Source organism: Quercus suber, unplaced genomic scaffold, assembly GCF_002906115.3.
Source record: "Quercus suber isolate HL8 unplaced genomic scaffold, Cork oak 2.0 scaffold_746, whole genome shotgun sequence".
In the NCBI taxonomy this organism is placed as follows: domain Eukaryota; kingdom Viridiplantae; phylum Streptophyta; class Magnoliopsida; order Fagales; family Fagaceae; genus Quercus; species Quercus suber.
This window is the reverse complement of record NW_027070183.1, coordinates 165,967-185,494: the sequence shown is the minus strand read 5'-3', so window position 1 is coordinate 185,494 and position 19,528 is coordinate 165,967. Positions and strand designations below refer to the sequence as shown.

The 19,528-nt window shown below is 35.6% G+C and overlaps 4 protein-coding genes across 4 annotated transcripts; 1 reads left to right on the top strand and 3 right to left on the bottom strand.

Annotated features, from left to right (window-relative positions):
• Positions 1 to 888: 888 nt before the first annotated feature.
• On the bottom strand, positions 889 to 3,855 carry LOC112036106 (ribulose bisphosphate carboxylase/oxygenase activase, chloroplastic). The gene is made up of 7 exons (XM_024068929.2): positions 3,708 to 3,855; positions 2,892 to 3,208; positions 2,674 to 2,779; positions 2,497 to 2,582; positions 1,917 to 2,389; positions 1,279 to 1,560; positions 889 to 1,164 (listed from the first exon to the last, which is right to left on the bottom strand). The coding sequence occupies exons 1-7, from the start codon at positions 3,750 to 3,752 to the stop codon at positions 1,055 to 1,057; spliced, it is 1,419 nt and encodes a 472-aa protein (XP_023924697.1). The 5' UTR covers positions 3,753 to 3,855; the 3' UTR covers positions 889 to 1,054.
• A 1,030-nt stretch (positions 3,856 to 4,885) lies between these two features.
• LOC112036105 (D-xylose-proton symporter-like 3, chloroplastic) lies at positions 4,886 to 8,808 on the bottom strand. Its single transcript, XM_065766811.1, has 14 exons — positions 8,559 to 8,808; positions 8,372 to 8,472; positions 7,825 to 7,903; positions 7,613 to 7,672; positions 7,416 to 7,482; positions 7,203 to 7,327; positions 6,997 to 7,098; positions 6,529 to 6,906; positions 6,342 to 6,389; positions 6,178 to 6,240; positions 5,983 to 6,063; positions 5,777 to 5,875; positions 5,444 to 5,581; positions 4,886 to 5,335 (listed from the first exon to the last, which is right to left on the bottom strand). The coding sequence occupies exons 1-14, from the start codon at positions 8,763 to 8,765 to the stop codon at positions 5,201 to 5,203; spliced, it is 1,683 nt and encodes a 560-aa protein (XP_065622883.1). The 5' UTR covers positions 8,766 to 8,808; the 3' UTR covers positions 4,886 to 5,200.
• Positions 8,809 to 10,989: 2,181 nt separating this feature from the next.
• On the top strand, positions 10,990 to 11,376 carry LOC112036111 (uncharacterized). Its single transcript, XM_024068932.1, has one exon. It carries the CDS (start codon positions 10,990 to 10,992, stop codon positions 11,374 to 11,376), a length of 387 nt encoding a protein of 128 aa, XP_023924700.1.
• A 1,342-nt stretch (positions 11,377 to 12,718) lies between these two features.
• On the bottom strand, positions 12,719 to 17,822 carry LOC112036118 (transcription initiation factor IIA large subunit). The gene is made up of 11 exons (XM_024068938.2): positions 17,486 to 17,822; positions 17,022 to 17,189; positions 16,711 to 16,911; positions 16,409 to 16,460; positions 16,277 to 16,335; positions 15,943 to 16,068; positions 14,617 to 14,769; positions 13,664 to 13,727; positions 13,380 to 13,540; positions 13,184 to 13,267; positions 12,719 to 13,085 (listed from the first exon to the last, which is right to left on the bottom strand). Exons 1-11 carry the CDS (start codon positions 17,606 to 17,608, stop codon positions 13,062 to 13,064), a joined length of 1,215 nt encoding a protein of 404 aa, XP_023924706.1. The 5' UTR covers positions 17,609 to 17,822; the 3' UTR covers positions 12,719 to 13,061.
• Positions 17,823 to 19,528: the final 1,706 nt, after the last annotated feature.

Sequence of the window (19,528 nt, the reverse complement as noted above, 5' to 3'; positions counted from 1 at the left end):
AAGAAGGAAGAAAAGCTTCCTTATATATATATATATATATATATATACACATATTCGGATCCCTCTCCCTCCAAAAGTTTATTTTCTTGTTCAGAAAGAAAATCCAAGAGGGTCAAGGTAATTGTGAAGAACTCATCTCACCGCATTCTCTCTTATGACTTAGCTAGGGTTTATACAAGCTTTTAGGCTAAATGTTTGCTTAGGCTTTATACTTATACATGTTTTTATCTTTTCTATAAATGACAGTGCTTGTTTTGGTACATCTACAAATAATGAAGCATCTGGTTTAATGTCATTTCCTTGGTCATCCCTATAGAAACTGTTATTAGGTAGTAGTCTACTTAAGCTCTAAGTAGTACAACAAGATTAACTCAGATGTTGCAAGCTTTACAGATGAATTTATGTAGTGTATTGCAGAAACCAGATCAGGTGGCTTATCGAATTTCAGAATACTGAAAACCCACTGCCAGTAATCAGTATGTATAGAAGAGTATTGGTTTGCTGTCACAATGTAGCTGCTTGTATGGTTTATGATAAATTGCAGTTGCGTAAGGGCTTAGAAAGGAATTGTACTGAAAAAAATTTATCATTTTTTTCTCTAAAAAAAAATAACTACTTAATAGGAACCAAAGTGAACTTATAGATTACTATGGCACACCTTGAGGATCATTTCTCTTACATTTTCAAGCATCTAAGAGACTTTCAAGACATATCCTTGTCAAACAGGTATGACCTGTGTGTGTGTGTACGCACACGTGCAAGCACACTGCCTGCAAATGCATGTATTTAGTTGATAACACAAAACTGAAAAACCTATTAGAAAGAGGAAATTTGCAGATCAGGGCTACAGTATTTCAAAATTTCTACCTTACTGCAAGAAATCAAAGATGCGTGTAAAAAAAGCACTAAATATGGTAAAAGTATACATTACAAAGAAACCAGGAATGCCTCTCAGTATTGAGAAAAGTCAGCAATCCTAGATATCAATAAGTCCACGCACTCTCAAACAGAATTTAAATAGCCTCGTATCTAGAAGGCTGTAAAGGGCTTAAACTCAATACTGGCAGCTACCATTATCGCTCCTAGCAGTTGGGTCAAAGTTTGATGCAGATGGATCAGTGCAACCTTCAGGGACAGGCACGTGAACTTGTTGGGCTGCCTTGCCTGCATTTTAATAATTAAAGAAGGATTAAACAGACTCATCTTATTTGAATATAGCTTATAACTCCAAAACATAATCAACCACCCATAAGAGCCTCCAGGATCAGGGGTGCTAACCATAGAAAGTTCCTCTATTGATGGAATCTTTGTTTGCATCTCCAAGAGCTGCTTCACTCATGTACTGGTCTGCCAATTGAACTCTCTTCACATTGTCCTGTTCCTGGACAAGCATGTTACCATACTCTAGGAGCTTTTCAAGAGTCATTTTTGGCTGCTCAAAGGTTGGGGGACCATCCTTTGAGTTCACAAGACTCTTTCCAACGCTCTGTACTCCAATACCTGATATCCACTTCCTCACTTCATCGTCGTAAACTCGAGCTCTTAGGGCACCAAAGAAGTCTGCAGGATGGCAGCACCATATATAATGATCTCTTTTTCTTAAGCTAAACTTTATAGTCACTGATTTGCATATTAGTCAAGCAATATCAATTATATGCAACCAAGTTGTAAATTGGTTGCAAAAACATGAATGGTCTAGCCCCAAATGATGACAACTTTTTCATTATGGAGTGGTTTCATTTTTTCCAACATGCATCCCTTCTTGAGTTCTTCATGAATGACCAGATTATAAACAACTTCTTCATTAGTCTATCTTGTTGACACATAATGACATGTACTAATTAATTCTTGAAAAATCTTATCAATTACCATTGTTGAGAAATTTTAAATTACTAACTTCATCTTACTCTACTTACCAATAGATTGGCCAGGGAATGTATCAACAATCTTGACGACATCCTCCTCGGCAATATTGTCACTCCTGAAGATACCAAGGCAAACCCCAATCCGGTCATCCCGGGTGGGAGCCCAATAGAATTTCTCCATACGACCATCACGAATGAGAGGAGCATACAATGTGGAGAAGTCATTGCCAGTGACTATGATGGGGACACGGGGATTGTCCTCCTTGTTGTACATGCCCGGAAGCTGGACATTTGTTGGGTTATCAGCAATGTTCATAAGGGTAGCATTCACCATCTGATTGTTCACAGTGTATTGGGTAGTTCCACCCATTCTACCTGCACCCGCATCAAGATCATTGATAAAGAGGCAGCACATTTTTCCTTTCCTAATGATGTCTGCTGCCTCACGATACCTTTGCCTGATCAATTTTGCCGGCTCTCCTGCATTCCCACTTTCCAGTTCTCCAGCACTCATCATGATGGGGCTGAAATTTCATCACCAAGCAATCAGAATGCAAGGAAGAAAACTTATCCTTATTGAAAGTATAGGAAGAACAATGGATTTAGAAAACAATCCGAGTTGTAAACTCACCTAATTCCCATCTTGGCAAAGACAAGCTCACACTGGAAAGATTTACCTTGACCTTTGCCTCCCCAAACACCCAGAATGAGAGGAACCTGATTAAAATTCAAGATGATCGTCCAAGCTATCAGTTTCAGAACCAATACAAACAAACTCTATATTTTTTAAGAGAATTGAGTCACCAACCTTGATGTTAGGCAGGGACATGAAGTTTTTGGTGATATGAACCACAAGTTTGTCCATGAAAGCTGGAGCTATGTAGAAACCATCCATACTGTTATCCAAGTTGTATCTGAAAGACAATTCACAACTCTATGATGAATGAAAGTCACGTATATATATCAAAATAATAAAGCATGATGCCACCCATAAAGAATAAGAGAGTCTTTTTATTTATTGCTTACTGCCGAAGTCCAGTACTAATGTAATCGTATGAGCTCATAATAGCATGGTGAGTTCCACTCCCCGTGGGAGCTTGGAAAAGAGTATCAACCATTCCTTTTCCTCTGGTGATGTCTTGCTGGTCATCAGAAGTGTCGAAGGCAAGGCCTTTCCACTTGTCCTTTTCGGTCTGCTTCTCTTCACTGGTCTCAGCAACAACCTTAAATTTTCCAGATACAACCTTTGGGTAGGTGAATCTTGAGCTCACCTTCTTCAAACTGCTGCCTAGGAAGGCTGAGCTTGGTACCAAACCTCCAGAACCAGAGCTGTTCAAGCTCAACTGCATCAAAGATAATCTCTTTTAGGACCCCCAAAAACACATAATTTTCAACATAGTCAGGGATTCAAATTCAACCACAAGGAATCAAATTTTCATATAGTCCACGAGTTTTTCTTTTCTCCCTTCTTTGTTAATTTCTATGAAGAAGTATAGTAGAATAATAAGGCTTCAGTATCACATATGAGATAATGGATCACAAATAATATAAGGACTTCTATAATAATATGGTTTCATGCTTTTTATTCTAATTCACACTCAAACAGACCAAGGTGTAAGATATCAAGTAACAAAAAGGTGCATATGACCCAATATAATTGAAAAACCTATCCACACAATAAAAATGAGACCAATTTCTTTTCACAAATCTTAGCCAATAAACCCAAGGACCCATTTGGAACCTCCTACAATAAACTTGGTTTGATAAAGACAAAGAAAGCAAAAACTCACAGTAATATCCAAAAAGAAAACTAAGTGTAAGAATGGCGGGAAAACATAGTACCGGAGTTCTGTTAACAGTTGGCACTGTTGAAACCGTGGCAGCCATGGATTGGTGGTGGTTGTGATGAAGGAAGTTAAACTGCCTGGGAGCACAGTATTAGGTAGTTGGTGATTGAGTTTGAAGAGCTTTTGCGTGTTTAAAAGATATTGGACAATCTGTATTTTAGTTTTAGATTACGAATTCTTAACGGCCACAAATTGGAGATTGGCTCAGGGACACGTGGCGCCCTGTAAGGCAACAGATGGTTGCTTGTAGACAGAGCAGGAGATTCCAATTTCTCAAACTACTATAGTGACGGCTGAGGATTGGGTTTGAGATTTTTTCTTTCACTTAAAATGCTGTATTTCTTTTTTTCTTTTTTTTGTCTTTTAAAATAATTGAAGTCAGTTTAGAAAGGAATGATAAGTGTGAGGTGACTAAACAATTAATACAAAAAACACTATCTAAATCTTTCTCATCAATTTACCTGCTGAATCTTTAGTCTCTACATGATCATCAGTTATCACTAGAACTTTACATGATTGATATGGTGTAAGTGTTAAATTATCAATTCTTCAAAAAAAATTTAAGTTATTGGAAAATAGAAGGTAATGGTAAATTTAATCATTTAAAATTGATATGGTGTTAAGTGTTAAATTACTGATTTTCTAAAAAATTTAGCTATTGAAAAATGGAAGGTAAAGCTAAATTTTAAATTAAAGGTAGAGGTAAATTTAATAATTTAAAATGGGTTTGATGAAGTAAATGGTCCACAGTCGGCACAACAAAGTCTGGATAATTCATCTCCCAAAGCAGAATAGCATTGACCACAGGATTGGAGCAGATCACGTAAGCCATCATTGTCAGTTTTTGCCATCTTCAGCATATGCATTGGGCAACATATATTTGACTATTCAAGTGAGTATCTGATATTTTTAGTTAACTACAATGGGAGTGCGGCCTGATCACTTATATTATCCAATTTGTCCTAGTAAACACAGACTCAGTACACGCTCACAAAACACACACTTATCCAATCTGCCCATTCAATTCATATATTCAGGGGCATCACAATTTAAGCTCTCATTTGCTCCCACCAAGATTCTAGTCCAGTTTCAGATTGCAGGAAGTATAATAAATAAATGGAAACGTCAATGATTCAATGCCATCAGTAACTGGTACAAAAAGCCCAATCAATCTGTGCAAGGTGGTCTGGAACCACAAATTGGTTAGTAATATGCACTTTGTTTTACACTTCTTCTGATAGAGGACCTCTATAAGACCAGCTAATTAGTGTTTTAGCTGAAAAGCCCTTAGTCTTTATGTATAGTCACAATTTCTTTAGCTGCATTAATATGTACAATAATGAGGTTGCTTTTATGTAATGGTAAGACAGATACTCAATTTAGTTGAAACATATGACCTTCCAAGCCATGCTAGGTACAATTTCACAGAATAACCAAAATTCTTGGTGTATTTGAAGCTCAGCTAGTTATTCGATCAGGTACGAGGTTTCACTTCAAAACTTTGGATTCAATCTCTTCCAAGCTCAAACCTTTTGTTTCTGGGACAACAAGTATGACAAACAATAGTGACAACAAAGCAATAGCCCCAAAAAGAAGGAAAAGATTTTCCGCTCCTAGCCATTCCTGCAATATAAGCAGATTGCCCCATAATCAATCACAGGAAGATGAAAATGATGAACAATAAGAAAACCCGCTTCCAAAGTAATGGATTGATAAATGTCATATCAGTACCTTCAATGGTGAGAATGCAAAGGTTACAATAGCATTAGAACCAAAGTTAGTAAGAACTGCAAGACTAATCCCTCTCCCTCTTGTGCGAAGTGGGAATATCTCTGACACCATAAGCCAGCTGATTGGCCCAAATGATATCTGAAAGACCATTCAAAGAGCAGAAATCTGTTAATGAATTAGCATTCACTTTGATCTTGTAAGAAGAAAACATGCCATTTAGATATTAAATTCTTTCTCCTTCATTTTCTTTTTCTTTTTCTTAGTGTTCCTCATATTTATAATTGAAAGAAATTGTGTAGAAAATTCCAAATCCTCAAAAGACCAAAGCATTACCTGGTAGCAACCAACATAGAGAAGTAGGGCAGCTACAGCAACAAGAGGGAACCCTCCCAGAAATTTGTAATAAGCAGAAAGGAGAACTAAAGAAATAGCCTGTAGAAACCCAGAGAAAAGTATAGTTAATCTCCAAGCATATTTTTTTACTAATGAACATTACAGATGAATAATATGAACTAGATGGATAGTCATATGATGTTTACAATTCCGCTGACACCTCCAATTAGCAGGGGTCTTCTCCCAAGATCATCTACTTTTAAGACAGCTATCCATGTCATCAGTAACTGAAGGAGGAACAATCAGAAATTATTCATTATTAGATTTACAAAGTGGAGCAAAAGGAAGGGAGAAGCTTCTTCCTAAATTCAAAGATTTCATAAGAAGATTATCAAACATACCTTGAACACACCAATTACAACTGAAACTCGGGTAGCATCAGAGGCCGCAGAGAATCCAGCAGTCTTGAATATCAGAATTATAAGGAATATCAAATGGTTACACAAACTGACTTTAATGAATAGCATTTCGCAAAAGAAATTAATTGGCCTTAATCATCAAATACCTGAAGGATTGGACCAGCATAATACAGAACACTTGGTTGCCCAGTTATCTGTAACAGTCAAGTGGTAAATTGCCTTACAAAAAAGAAAAACTCCACATTCTCCATTATATGTTTTTTTTATCATAAAACAAAAAGTATAAGGATTAATTTTTAATAGCAAATAGCAGCACAGAGGGAGAAATAATACCTGTTGGAAAAGGACCAAACCTCCACCTATTATGAATGCTTTCAAACTTGGGCCTTGAAATACCTCCAAAATACTCCCCTCTGATTCCTGATCTGCGTAGGTAGTTTTCAAAGAGACAAAAGTGTCTTCTATTTGCCTCTCAGACAATTTGTCACTAGGAGGCCGGCCTCTTAATCTGCTCAGCGCAAGAACAGCTTTCTCTTTGTAGTCTTGTAAAGACCCTTTACCTTGTACGGCCCTAAGAAGTAACCAGCGTGGAGATGGTGGAAGACTCCACATGCCTAGTCCCATAAGTAAAGCTACTGGTGCACTGACTCCAAACATATAACGCCACCCTCCAACTACATCAATTTGAAAGCTTCCAACAAAATAACCCAACTGCAGAGAAGTTCATTTTCTGGCTCATCTCATTTCAGAAAAGAAAGGGAATGAAATGAACATAGAGAATCATATACGAATATACAATACCAGAATCCCCAGAACTATGAAGAGCTCCTTTAAAGATACTAGAGTTCCACGAATCTGAGATGGGCAAGTTTCTGCAATGTAAAGAGGAGCTCCATGCATGGCCTGTCAAACCAATTCACCAGTGAAATGGCTAGTATATGAGTAATCATATGATATTTTATCAACTAATGTACATAAAGCAGAAGGGAAATTTCATAGAAGCCCACCAAACCGATACCCAGGCCATAGAGCAGCCGTCCAGCTAAAAGGACTCCGAGGCCTGGAGCATTTGCAGTGGTCAGTCCACCAAGCGCATATAGCATGGCTGCTATGATTAGTTCTCGCCGCCTCCCTTTGTGAGTAAGTCCAAAGTATTGGATAATAAAGATTCATAAAGAAGCTCCAAACCTCAGGATAAAGTAAATAAGTAAAGGAGATACCAAGGAAATCTGCAATTGAGTAGACGAGAATGGAACCAAGAAGAGCACCATAAAGGGAACCACTGACCTGTATTCAAGTCAATACAAAAAGAATGGAGTGGTACATTACATAAGATTGTTGGCAGAAATAAGACTGCAAGTTTCCAGAACAATGGTAGATGTATTGTAAATTTGTAACAATAACGCTCAAACCATACCACAAGTCCAAGCTGAATGGCTGAAAGGTTGAACCAAGTTGTTCCACTAAGCTCAGGTGACTGAAATCATCAACGTAATAAAAGTAAATGTATTACTTACTATAAGCCTTTACGGAAGTTCATGATGCCATAATGAATGGGCCATTATCAGAAGTCAAACAACAAAACCAAATCAATAAGAATTAAGTCAACAACAAAAAAAAAAGTTGCACCTGCAATGAGAGGGTAGCACTAGAAGTGGCACCAATGTCATACCCGAATAACAAGCCTCCCAAGGCTGGGAACAGAAACCTAAAATTGCATGAATAAAGTTAAGTTTGAGGCAACAATTTGTTATTCTATTTAGAGAAACACAAAAAAATTTAGCAACATATTATTCTCAATTTTATCCTACTCCCTTCAATTTCGGAACAACAAAGAGAAAAATCTCATCATCATGAATTTTGCATAATTAGCTAGCATTTTAGAACTAGTCAGCTTGCTTCCCTAGCAAAAATGAGAGAAAGCACTTCCAAAAAAATGCTACCTACTTTGATCAAGGCATTATCCAAAGTTCACATAATTACATCCTGAAAACCAGCTTGCACTACACAATATGACAAACAAATGCTACCCCTATCACATCCAATGCAAGATTTAAACCAATAATTTACATTTTCAATACCCACCAAATTTAAAAAAATAAATAAATGAATACCCTTTAGCAAAAAAAACACAGAAAGAAAACATAGAAGTGAAGAAGAAGTGTTAGAAACTCACGGCAATATCACAGAGGACCAAGAAAAATTCTCCTCAGACGTTGCGTCAGGCACAAGCGACTCATTCTCTTCCCCAGAAGCATACTCTTTCTGAACTCCAATCTACACACAAAAACACAGAAACTATCACCCAAGAAAACATAGAAGCAAAAGATAGTAAATGGGGTTATTGGATTTTGGGTTCTCACATTGAATTTGCGTCTACGACCTGAGAGCGCAGGAAGTTTTGGAAATATGGAAAAACTGGCCTTGAAACGAGTGATATTTGTTGAAGAAAATGGGTGTGTAAGTGTTCTTAGATTAGTGTAAGAAATTAGAGCCTGTGATGGCTTTGATCGGTGTGAGTGTGAGGGCTTGAGGTTGAAGAGAGACTGAGTTGATGCACAGTAAGCCATATGAGGAACAAGTGTGTTCAGGCCGTTGATCCCCGCTTTCTTATCTTGTTCTTTATGTAGTAGTTTAGGCTGTGTTTGTTTGCCGTAAAATATTTTCCGGAAAATAGATATTTTCCGGAAATGGTATTTTCGGGAAAGGAAAATATTTTCTGAGTGTTTGGCTGCATTATGAAAAATTTTCTGGAAAATATTTTCATGTGTTTGGTTGTATACTGAAAATGCTATTTTCCTACACTTTCTCACATTTTCTTTGCTATTTTCTCAGTACCCAAACAAATTTTATAATAGAAATTTCAACGTATAAACTTCAAAAAACAAAAATCACAACAACTCCCATTCGATCAAATCCACATTCGGTTTCTCTCTCTCTCTCATTTTCCGGAAGTAAATTGAAGGTAAAATGAGAACGGAAAACGTTTTCACCCGTTTTTGGCATTATTTTCGGTCAACCGGAAATTATTTTCAGTTTGACCAAATTTTCAGTGACAACCAAACACACCATTTTCCGTAAAATCATTTCCTGAAAACGTTTTCACCCGAAACAAACGGACCCTAGTTTTTTTCTTTTTCTTTTTTCTTTTTTTTTTCTTTTATATATATATACACACACTTTGACTTTTGATGTTTTTAGCACTGCATTATTGGTCCTATCCTCTAATGGTAATGGGTTAGAGGAATGATACAATTTTTTTTTTATATGAACTCGAGGAAATGATATATACAGTTTGCATAATAAGTCTAGATACATATTATTATTATTATTATTATTGTTGTTGTTGTTGTTGTTGTTGTTGTTGTTGTTGAAATCACAATTACAGAGGTAGTTAATTGTAAATGACAGGCAATAAGACTCAATAATAATTTTTTATTTTATAATTCTATAGTTAAAGAATGGGAAATTTGATTATAAAAAAGGAGAAATTTGAACTTAGACATCTTTGTTGAAAGAACCAAAATATCAATTAAAACTTTACTAAACAACTTAAAATGTTGTATATATAATACTGCTAATGGTTTGCATGCACGATAGATTGTCATAATGTGATAAAGGTTCAACTTGTATAAGAATAACAATTATTTTCTAATAAGTTATTTTTCATGATTTTTTTGGTAATAGCTAAGTTGTCATGGTATAATTGGTACTTATGTTTTCCTTGAAAAAAAAGGTGCAACTAATACTAACAATGGTATTCTCATATAAAATCTTTTGTGATTGAAATACATTTAAACCATAAAGTAAGGAAGACACTACAACATGACTCGTTTTAGAATTAGCATCCTCACCAATGTGAGCAAAGTTGAAAGTTGAAAGTTGAGGTTTGAGAATATTCATTCTCGTTTAATATATATATATATATATATAGGCATTTGTGATGTTTACTATGGACTATCGCCCAAGTGTAATGTTAGGCCAATAAAAGCAAAATTAACTTTGGTGTAGTGGTAAGTTACAACAAACAGATAAATTTAAGGCAACTTGATCACAACAGGATTTGTTTGGTCAAGGTTTTTTGTTGCTAAATGAATTTGTTTGGTCAAGTTGTGTGTATACAAATTAAAGAAAGTTACCTGAAGCAGTTCTAGTCAAAAAGAATGTTACCTGAAGAACTAACAAACAGATAAATTCAAGGCAACTTGATCACAACAGGATTTGTTTCGTCAATGGTTTTTGTTTTTTGGTGTGCTGAATGGATTTGTTTGGTCAAGTTGTGTGTATACAAATTAAAGAAAGTTACCTGAAGCAGTTCTAGTCAAAAAGAATGTTACCTGAAGAAGTTCCATTCTAAAGATAGTTGGAGTGAGGAGTTCAATACAACTTGGCATTGTCCCCTTCAATTCCTCCCTGAAAGGAGGAATTAAAAGCAAAACTACTGAGATTTTTGGAACACAGTATTTGACTTTGAAGAAAATAAACCCCCTAGCCTACAAAAACTGTTGGCCATTCAAACCCAAAAAATTGCATGACTAAAGGACAACAGATGGCCTTTAAATTTAACTGCCATTCAAAAACAAAAATTTGAGAATCAACTGCCTTTTAACCCCCACAACCGACACCTATTATTCTGCTCCTCCAAGAAAAATTCATTAACCATCATACTCTCTTTATCTTCTTGCTCTTCTCTCACAGCTTTTAAATACTGCAGTAAAGTGATTGATTGAGTTTCTGATTTTGTGTGTGAGATTCGAAACATTCTTGTAACTTTCAGAAAATTCTATTCAACCAATGGAGAACAATGGCAATGTTCCTCAGAGAGAAGCCTTCACCAATGCGAGGAAGCCCCCCACAAGGCTACAAAAGCGTGCCCCAGATTCTCTTCAACTTGATGAGGTAGCCGGAAGTATTCCCACCAACCCTTTTGCAGCCGGTAGTGAAACACCAAAGGCAATTCCATTTTTATCGCCACTTGTTCTATCCCCACAACCATTGTCAGAGACAGGAGAAAAACGATTGTGGGATGGCACCAATAATGAACAAAACAATGGTACCAAGAGAAGCTCAACCTCACCATCAGGTGGATGGCAACATCCGGCTGTGGCCGCAGGCACAGATCCATCGACCCTTTTAACTTCATTTCAAGCACAGTGCATGCTTGTGGACCATGTGCAATGACATTTTTTGGTGCTGCAGCAGCTGTTTATCCGAGAATGGTCATGGTAGGTTCATCAGTTTTGTTTGCAGCTACCCACCATCTTTCTTCTTGTCATACTATAAGTTCTTGAAGATGGCATCTGCAGATGGTTGTCATCGTTGCTTTCTACAAGAAAGATGATAAGAGTATCCCCAGTTAATGCGTTTACTGATCTCAATCTGTGACAGATTCATCAACACTTTCTTATATCTGCCCTCAGTGTGTCATGTTCTATAACATGACTTTTTTTTGTTTTTTGATAATTCAATAATTACAATAGGGAAGGAAAAATCGAACCCCGGATGTTTCCATTGTAAAACTAAGAGGAACCAGTTGAACTACAAGGCTCTTAACATTTGTGCATAAAGTGTAATGATTGTAATAGTAACTCTCGAATAAGTCTTGCACATGAATTCAATAAATTTTTTGATCCTACCAGCAACTGTGATCTCATTATCTCTGTTTTTTTATATATAAATGTAGTTGTCATCTCATTATCTCTGCTTCAACACTACCTTAATATTAGAAAAATGATATGTCCACAATATTTTCACAACAAATTTTATGTGTCAAGTTATTATAAGTAAACAAAAAAGTAATTTTAGTAACAAATTCAAATCAAAAACTTATAACAACCTATCTACTGAGATTTATTGTAAAAATATTATGAACATAACACTTTTTTTTAATATTATCACATTTTGGGACTTGGAGTTCTCCAATCTAATTTAACCGACCACCAAAAAAAAAACCAAGACACTACCTTAATATTATCACATTTTGGGGTTTGGAATATTCCAATCCAGTCTAACCAACCACCAAGAAAGAAAAACCAGCCCAACCGAACGGGCTAGGCAAAGTCGCAGCAAAATTTATAAAGGTAAAAAGCACCACGGAAACCCCTTATTTCTTTTTCTTTTTCATTCAGCCCAAAAAAAAGCAGCACCATGGTGAAAGGCGTTCTACTGGATTGGCTTAAAATTCAGATTTTTACAGCCAACCTGCTACTCCATATGCATGCATACCAGATCCAGAGGATCACGCACCGACTATGCAGCACAGAATTGAAAGTAATACGGCTCTTACATCAATAATAAAAACAAACACGACCAGCCTTCTAATTAATTGATACCTCCAAACTCTTCTCCTTCCTAAGGTAGAGGTGCAGATACTGGCTGCAACTCATGAAAGGGAGTATTTGATAGGTAAGGCTAGTAGTAGCATATTACTGCCATCAATTAAAACAGAAATACAAAAACATTCAAAATTTGAGTTCCTATTAATTCACAACCCAACTGCTTAAGCAGCAACCAAAAAAAAAAATGCAAATAAACAGACTGCAATTTGTAAATTAACCAAAATGTCCAAGTATACAGAGTAAATTGAATTACATATTCCATTAAAGAAATGGTACGCATCTGGAGATGCCTTAAGTGACCATCCATTTAAGGGCCGAAAAAGCTGATATGCTTTATGTACAACAGGCCAACATCCTTCCCATCCCAGTTTTAAGAAAGTATCAGGCAAAGTATCAGGCATCCCTCTCTTTCCTCAAGCTCTCACTTAATAATAATAAAGAAAAATTAAGAAACACCCAATGACACCCTAGATTTGCTTCTTAAAAGCAATTGCCAGGAAATGGCAAAATAGATAAATTCCAACAAAATCAGAAGTCAAACTCTCCCGTTGCCTGCAGAATTTCAATGAAAATATTGAGCTTAAAGTCCAGAACAGAATGAGAACAAAGGGAATGACAAAAAAGCCAATAGACAAAAGAGGAAAACTGACCTTGTTAAAGAGAATGTCCTTATTATTTATGTGCATAATGCCATCCTTCAGCGTGCATTTCCACCTGCTCTTGGTACGTGTCACCTACCCACCCAAACACATAATGTATTTAATGAAACATGCAATAATCAAAAGATTAAATATAGTAGCCCAATATAGTTTAGGCATCAATTGTACATGATCACTAATAAATTACCTTATCAAACTGTGCCAAAACTAAATGCTGTGTGTTTTGCTCCTCTACTTGGTCCACATCATCAATATCATCATCATCATTTTCGTTTAATGGGGGCTCATCATCATCATCCTCTCCAACATCATTTTGAGCAACTACAGCAGGAGTACCTGCCGGTACATCTGAAATAAACAAATAAGTGGTAGCTCAAACATCAGAAAGAGACAACTTATGCTCAACAATTTTATCCATTTCAAAGTTAAAATTTATAATCACAATCTTTAGTACACATTCACAAGATTTACCATTAGGAGCTGGTGTGTTTGCTATGTTGTAGTCTTCATTGAAAACTGCTTGATAATTGTATATCTGTAGGATGAGAGGGCACAAGAGAAAACAACAGCTGGTGAGAAACTTTTATAAAAAATATTAAGTAGAAAATTTGATATTTTAGATATTTAGGAAGGAGAGACACATGCAAAATTAGTGCTTGTTGAAAAAGAGACCACAAGCACGCAAGGGAATTTTTAAACTAACTGAATGATCCATTTATCCTACCTTTCGAAAAATTCTGAAATATTCACCTACACTACCTCAGAATATGCGTTTTGGGGTGCCATTAATCAATTGGAATTACATGTGTTCATACATGATCAATATTCATAAACCACCATAATCCCTATTGTCCAATAGGGCAACAACTCCTTCAAAATGTTATAAGAACTCAATATTATGGCACTTTGCATGCCAAAACTTATGCTCCTTTTGTTTGTCAAGAAGATAGATGCAAGAAAAAAGGATTTTCCCCTCATTCAGAACAACCAGTAATGAGATCTGTATCAATTATGAAAGTTACAAATGTAACTTCCACATAACCTGCCCATGCACACTTAAATGAAGGAACCACGTGATTATGATCAGCCAATCAATCTACTTTGAAGGAGGCCAAAAAGAATGAAGGATTTCCATAATGCATATGACACCTAAATCCTCAGGCAGATCACAAAATAAGCCTTTGTAGGCAAGCCCAATAAAAGGCCTTGAATATAAGGTTGTATTTCTAACATCAAAAATTAGGCTAGGATATCTGTAACAAACAGCAAATAGATTAATGGAAATATATCAGCATTAGTAGGAATTGTTATGCATGCCAGATACATGCAAATCTTTATAAATGGGAGGAAAAGACAAAAAAAGGAAGTACTTGCTTACATTACATTATTGTGCGACTTAAAAATTACAAAAGAACCATACTTACATTGGGAGTAGAAATGACATCTTCATAAGGATCAGGAATTGGTCCATCAAGTTGAGGAATCTTTGAACAAGACCTCACTGAATGCGCTAACATCTCTTTATTTGCACTGGTGACTATGCCATGTCCACCCAGAGAAGTGCTTCCCCCACTTACCTGAAAGGTTACCATTGAATGTGTAAGACTGCATGAGATCAATAAGAGAAACCAAATATAAGGGTCCTGTTTTCTAACTAAACTCAACTTCCCACAGATAGATCTATAACAAATTGTATAATACAACAGTAGATGTCCCTTCATATTTCAATAGAAAGTGCAGAAAGCAGCTTATCTTAAACCAGAACTAGTATTATCTACCCAAAAAAAATCAAAGCCCTACCTAGTATATCTAATAATACCAAAAGAAAAAGGTATAATTACAAAATAACTGCTTAGCCAAAGGCAAAAATAAAAAAGCTAATAATGAACTTTCGGGATAGGGAAATCAGCATCACCATCAACCATGTTCTGCAAGATAATTTTTAATCATGCTTTTAAGGTAAACTTACACTTATAGGGCAGGATTCAGTTTCTAGGAAAGTCATGTCACTGAACATTAAATTATATACAACTCCAACCTCAGGATTCAATTATAGATGACAGGTCTCCTCATTCATTCCCAATTGATCCTTCTCCCTAAGAATTGAAAAAACCAGTTCAACTACACAGGAAGGATGGTGAATGGTAGAAGAATTCCTCCCCTTCCAAGAATGGTGTGGCAACAAAAGTCAAATCACATACAACTAAGCAAGCACACAGCACTGGACAAAGGGCTATAAATATCATTCATGCGGTCAGCTGACAGTAATTATACAATGAAACTTTAACTACAAACTAATTATATCCCCGACCATTTCACCTTACTCTGTCCACATTTCAGTAACTCCACTCATCCAACAACTCACCAGCAAGATCAGTAGAATTCCAAACATCTCAACTAGAGCATCCTTTTTAAACAACTACTCAACTTTGTTTGATCTTACCTCAGTCCTCAATAGAAGAATTCTTAGTCAACTCTATATTTGCTAAAGGACGTCCAACCCAATATATTAATTTTCAAGGACAAAAACACAACAGAGAGCCCAATTTACCTTTTTGAAGCAATCTTCCAGTCTTAAGAAGATGGCACCAAAATTATCATTATTATATATAATCCCAACTTGAGATAAGCAAAAACATATTCCTCCAAAAATAAATAATTGAGTTTTAATCTAAATTCTTCAAAAAAAGAAAAGAAAAACATTCAACATCTTATTCATCAGGAAAAGGAAAAACAAGAGGGAGACAAACCTCAATCTCAAACACCTCAGAAGTAGCATCCCCTGCTCCATCTTGCTGGGGTATATATCCACCAGCATGATATTGAGGAGGTAAATCTTCACGTTTTCGTTTTCCAGAAGACATCATGAAGAAGTCCTGGATTTTTCTCCAATATTAGGACAACTAATAATATGGTAGTAGTATTTGTAGTACATGTGTCCAAAAGGGACGTGTTTACACCTTGGTCATTCAGAACTCCTTTTTTTTTAAGGTGAAGTCATTCAGAACTCCTTCAATCAAATAGTTTTCTTCAAACCAAAAAACTAGACATTCTTCAGCAATATGAAGTAATAACAGGTACTACCTGTGTCAGTGGTTGATTAGAAGTTCCTCTGTCTGCCTCATCCCGCCCTTCCACATAAGCTACACCAGTACACCAATGATTATTAGAAAGCCACTGATAAACACCCATGTGCTTATTTTACATTATACTTACCAACATTAACATCAAGTGGAGGCCTTTGGCTCATCCAAGGAGAAGGAGGTTGCTGCAGCAATAATAAAGAAGGATATCATACGCTAGCTTTGAAACCAACTCAAAGAACTATTGATCTTAGCAGCATCCTTTAGCCTAAGAGGAAACAGCTTAAGGTACAATTTTCCCACCACAAAAGCACTAGTTTATAGTATTAAAAAAACATAGCAGTATACACCTAAATCAAGCATTATAACATTTAAAACCAAAGCATTTCACGATCCAAACTGCAAACCAAACGGTGTTTATGATGTAATATTTACCATGAATTGGCTAGGCTTTCCAGTTTTCGGATCATTATTGTTGGTGCCACTGCCACCGCTGCTGCCTCCTCCTCCGCCGCCGCCACCACCACCAGTATCACTTCCAGGCGTGGGATAGTCACTAGGTCCAGTAGGAATGTTATACATTGAGCTGTCTACAGTTCCTGGTAAAGGTGTTTGTATGGGAGTCTGCAACGGTGTCTACATTTCCAACAATAAACAAACCCCACATCAACGATCCCACCAATTGAACTCATAAAATCACTATGGAGATACCATTTCAGTTAGTTAAAACCAAAAAAAAAACTCACTGGAGGGAAGAGCATTTCAGCAGTGGGAGTTTCATACTCCTCAGTCCCTTCGTACGGCACATTAAGATCGTGAACCGGAGTAGGAGCACCAGGTGTGGTCTTAGGAGCCCCACTCCTCTCTATGGGACCAATCACAACACCCGCTTGCATCATTTTCGCCTCCCACGTCTACAAATTCACCCAAATCACAAATAAAATCAGCTTCACCCAGCTCAAAATTGAAAATAACTTCACCAAAAACACAAATTTAACCCTTCTAAACAAAAATCCCCAAAACCCTAGAATCCACCAGATCGAACCTACATTTCAATTTGCTAAAAAAAATCCCCCCATCACCTCAAATCAAAGAACTAAGCAATTTCACATAACGAAAATCCCCAATCAACAAAAACCCTAAAAAAAACAGCAAAGTAAAACGAATCAAAAGAACACAAATTTCGAACAAAAAAAAAAAGGGAAATTACTCCTTGAAGCTCTTTGAGAACGTCTTCACCAGGACCAGCGTTGTTGACGAACTCTTCGCGAACCTTGTTGATGACATCCTCGATGACCTGGATGTAGACGGCGCTCGTCGTCATAGCCGCCATTTTCTTTCCGAAAAAACCTCTTCAGTTAAAAACCTCCGCGATTCTCCGAAACGACACAGAACCAGTACAGATTTTCAACAAAGATCTGAACAACCGAGCATGGGAATTCTAGGGTTTCTGGGTCTGTGTGTGTCAGTGTGTGTGAGAGAGAGAGAGAGAGAGAAAATGAGAGAGAGAGAAAGAGAGAAGGAGCGGAACAGAAAAGAAGAATAAAGAGTGGAATATAAATAGGTTTGCATCCGATTATAGTTGTGGGTTCCACGTGGCGAGATCTGCACGATCGATCCTCTTTTTTTTTCTTTTTTCTTTTTTCTTTTTTCTTTTGTGGTCTTGTTTTGGAAAGAGGTGTTTGTAATTGTAGTATGTGTGTAGGAGTCCAACGTCGGAATTTTGGTTTCTTTTCTTTTTTTTTTCTTTTTCTTTTGAAGAAATGGAAAAACAGGGAGTCAGGCAGATCTTTGATCTGTCACCGTTCAAACATGTTCCCCCAGGTTGCATCTGGGCCGTATGTAAATAAATAAATAAATAATAGACAACTCTTTTGGTCCAATGGGTAGCAGCGGTACTAGTGGCAGTGGGTGGGTCCTACGTTTTTGTCCACGGTCCATTCCATCCCCTCGTATCCATGCAATTGATATTTTATTTTTCTTTTCTGGTTCGTTTACTTCTTTTTCTCGTGGACCACTTCAGTAAATATGGATATTTAGTAAACATTTTTTAAGGTATTCAAGATATTTAAGTTTCAAATTTTCATTAATTTAATAGTTATAAGAAAATTTTTAAATATATATATATATATATATAAATCTTATAATTATTAAATTGTCAAGTTATTTTTAAAAAAATATTAAAAGTTAAATTATTCGTAAAACGAATTGAGACAAAAAAAAAAAAAACATTTTGCCTTTTCCCAAATATTCTCTTAATGCAAAATCTTTAGCTATAATAAATTTTAGTAAAAGTCTATTATTTTTATGCTTAGCATACTTTTTTATTTCTTTTTCAATCTTAATCATATCATATCATATATATATATATATATCATATTATATATAATAAAAGTTTGGTTTAGACGCTATAGTTACGCCACGTGATTTTACCAAATTGCATAAATTTTAATAAATTTTTAGATTTTAAGAATAGATATATACATATTTTTGAATAAATATAACAAATCAAGTAATGAAAAAAAATAGTATTTCATTTACAACTATAACATTTGTATCTATCTAAAATGTTATCAACAAAAAATAATGGCAACTAAGTTTTTGTATTTATCTAAAAAAATTGATAGAGATGTATAGAAAAAAGTTCATAAGAATAATTATAATTTTGTGTCTATCTATGAGGTTTTTTAAAAAAAAAATTAAACAACAAGAAATTAAATGTACACATGCAATATGCATAAGGCATGCTAACTTAAATGAGGAAGCTTTGAGGCTTTCGCCTTTTAAACTTTCCAACCCCTTCAACGACCTTATTAATTTCAATTTGTTTTAGGAGAGCCTATGATTTCTCCAGTGTATTGAAGGAAAAAAAATCTATGTCTGGAACAAAAAAAAAACTTACGTTTAATTTCTAATAAACTTAATCAAGATATTATCAAAATTAATAATAAAAAGGATTAAACAAAAAATTTGGATTATAATCAAATTAAAATTTTTAGGAGAAGAAGGCAAGGAAAAAAAAGTACATATCTATCAAATCAATAAAATAGAATTACCTAAGGATAGAATTTAAATAAAAAAGAGATAAAAAAACGTAAAAGGAAAAAAAAAAAAAAAAGGATAGAACTTGCATATATTTTTCCTATTTTTTTTTTTTTTTTGATGGATATATTTGCATCTTATGTCATCTTTTTCCTAATAATAAAGTAAAAAAGAAAAAAAGTATTTGAGTTTCACCTAAACTACTTTTGTT

What these genes read in the sequence shown, in the direction of transcription:
- LOC112036106 (XM_024068929.2), bottom strand. Translation starts at nt 3,752, where the DNA reads ATGGCTGCCACGGTTTCAACAGTGCCAACTGTTAACAGAACTCCG. An exon ending in CAACTGTTAACAGAACTCCG is followed by an intron (nt 3,209 to 3,707) that starts GTACTATGTTTT and finishes TCTTTGATGCAG; the next exon opens with TTGAGCTTGAACAGCTCTGG. An exon ending in TTTGCCAAGATGGGAATTAG is followed by an intron (nt 2,390 to 2,496) that starts GTGAGTTTACAA and finishes ATGAAATTTCAG; the next exon opens with CCCCATCATGATGAGTGCTG.
- LOC112036111 (XM_024068932.1), top strand. Translation starts at nt 10,990, where the DNA reads ATGGAGAACAATGGCAATGTTCCTCAGAGAGAAGCCTTCACCAATGCG.
- LOC112036118 (XM_024068938.2), bottom strand. Translation starts at nt 17,608, where the DNA reads ATGGCGGCTATGACGACGAGCGCCGTCTACATCCAGGTCATCGAGGAT. An exon ending in TTCTCAAAGAGCTTCAAGGA is followed by an intron (nt 17,190 to 17,485) that starts GTAATTTCCCTT and finishes GTGAATTTGTAG; the next exon opens with ACGTGGGAGGCGAAAATGAT. An exon ending in AGGACATTCTCTTTAACAAG is followed by an intron (nt 13,086 to 13,183) that starts GTCAGTTTTCCT and finishes GAAATTCTGCAG; the next exon opens with GCAACGGGAGAGTTTGACTT.
- LOC112036105 (XM_065766811.1), bottom strand. Translation starts at nt 8,765, where the DNA reads ATGGCTTACTGTGCATCAACTCAGTCTCTCTTCAACCTCAAGCCCTCA. An exon ending in TGGTCCTCTGTGATATTGCC is followed by an intron (nt 7,904 to 8,371) that starts GTGAGTTTCTAA and finishes ATGCAATTTTAG; the next exon opens with GTTTCTGTTCCCAGCCTTGG. An exon ending in TCTATGTTGGTTGCTACCAG is followed by an intron (nt 5,582 to 5,776) that starts GTAATGCTTTGG and finishes ATGGTCTTTCAG; the next exon opens with ATATCATTTGGGCCAATCAG.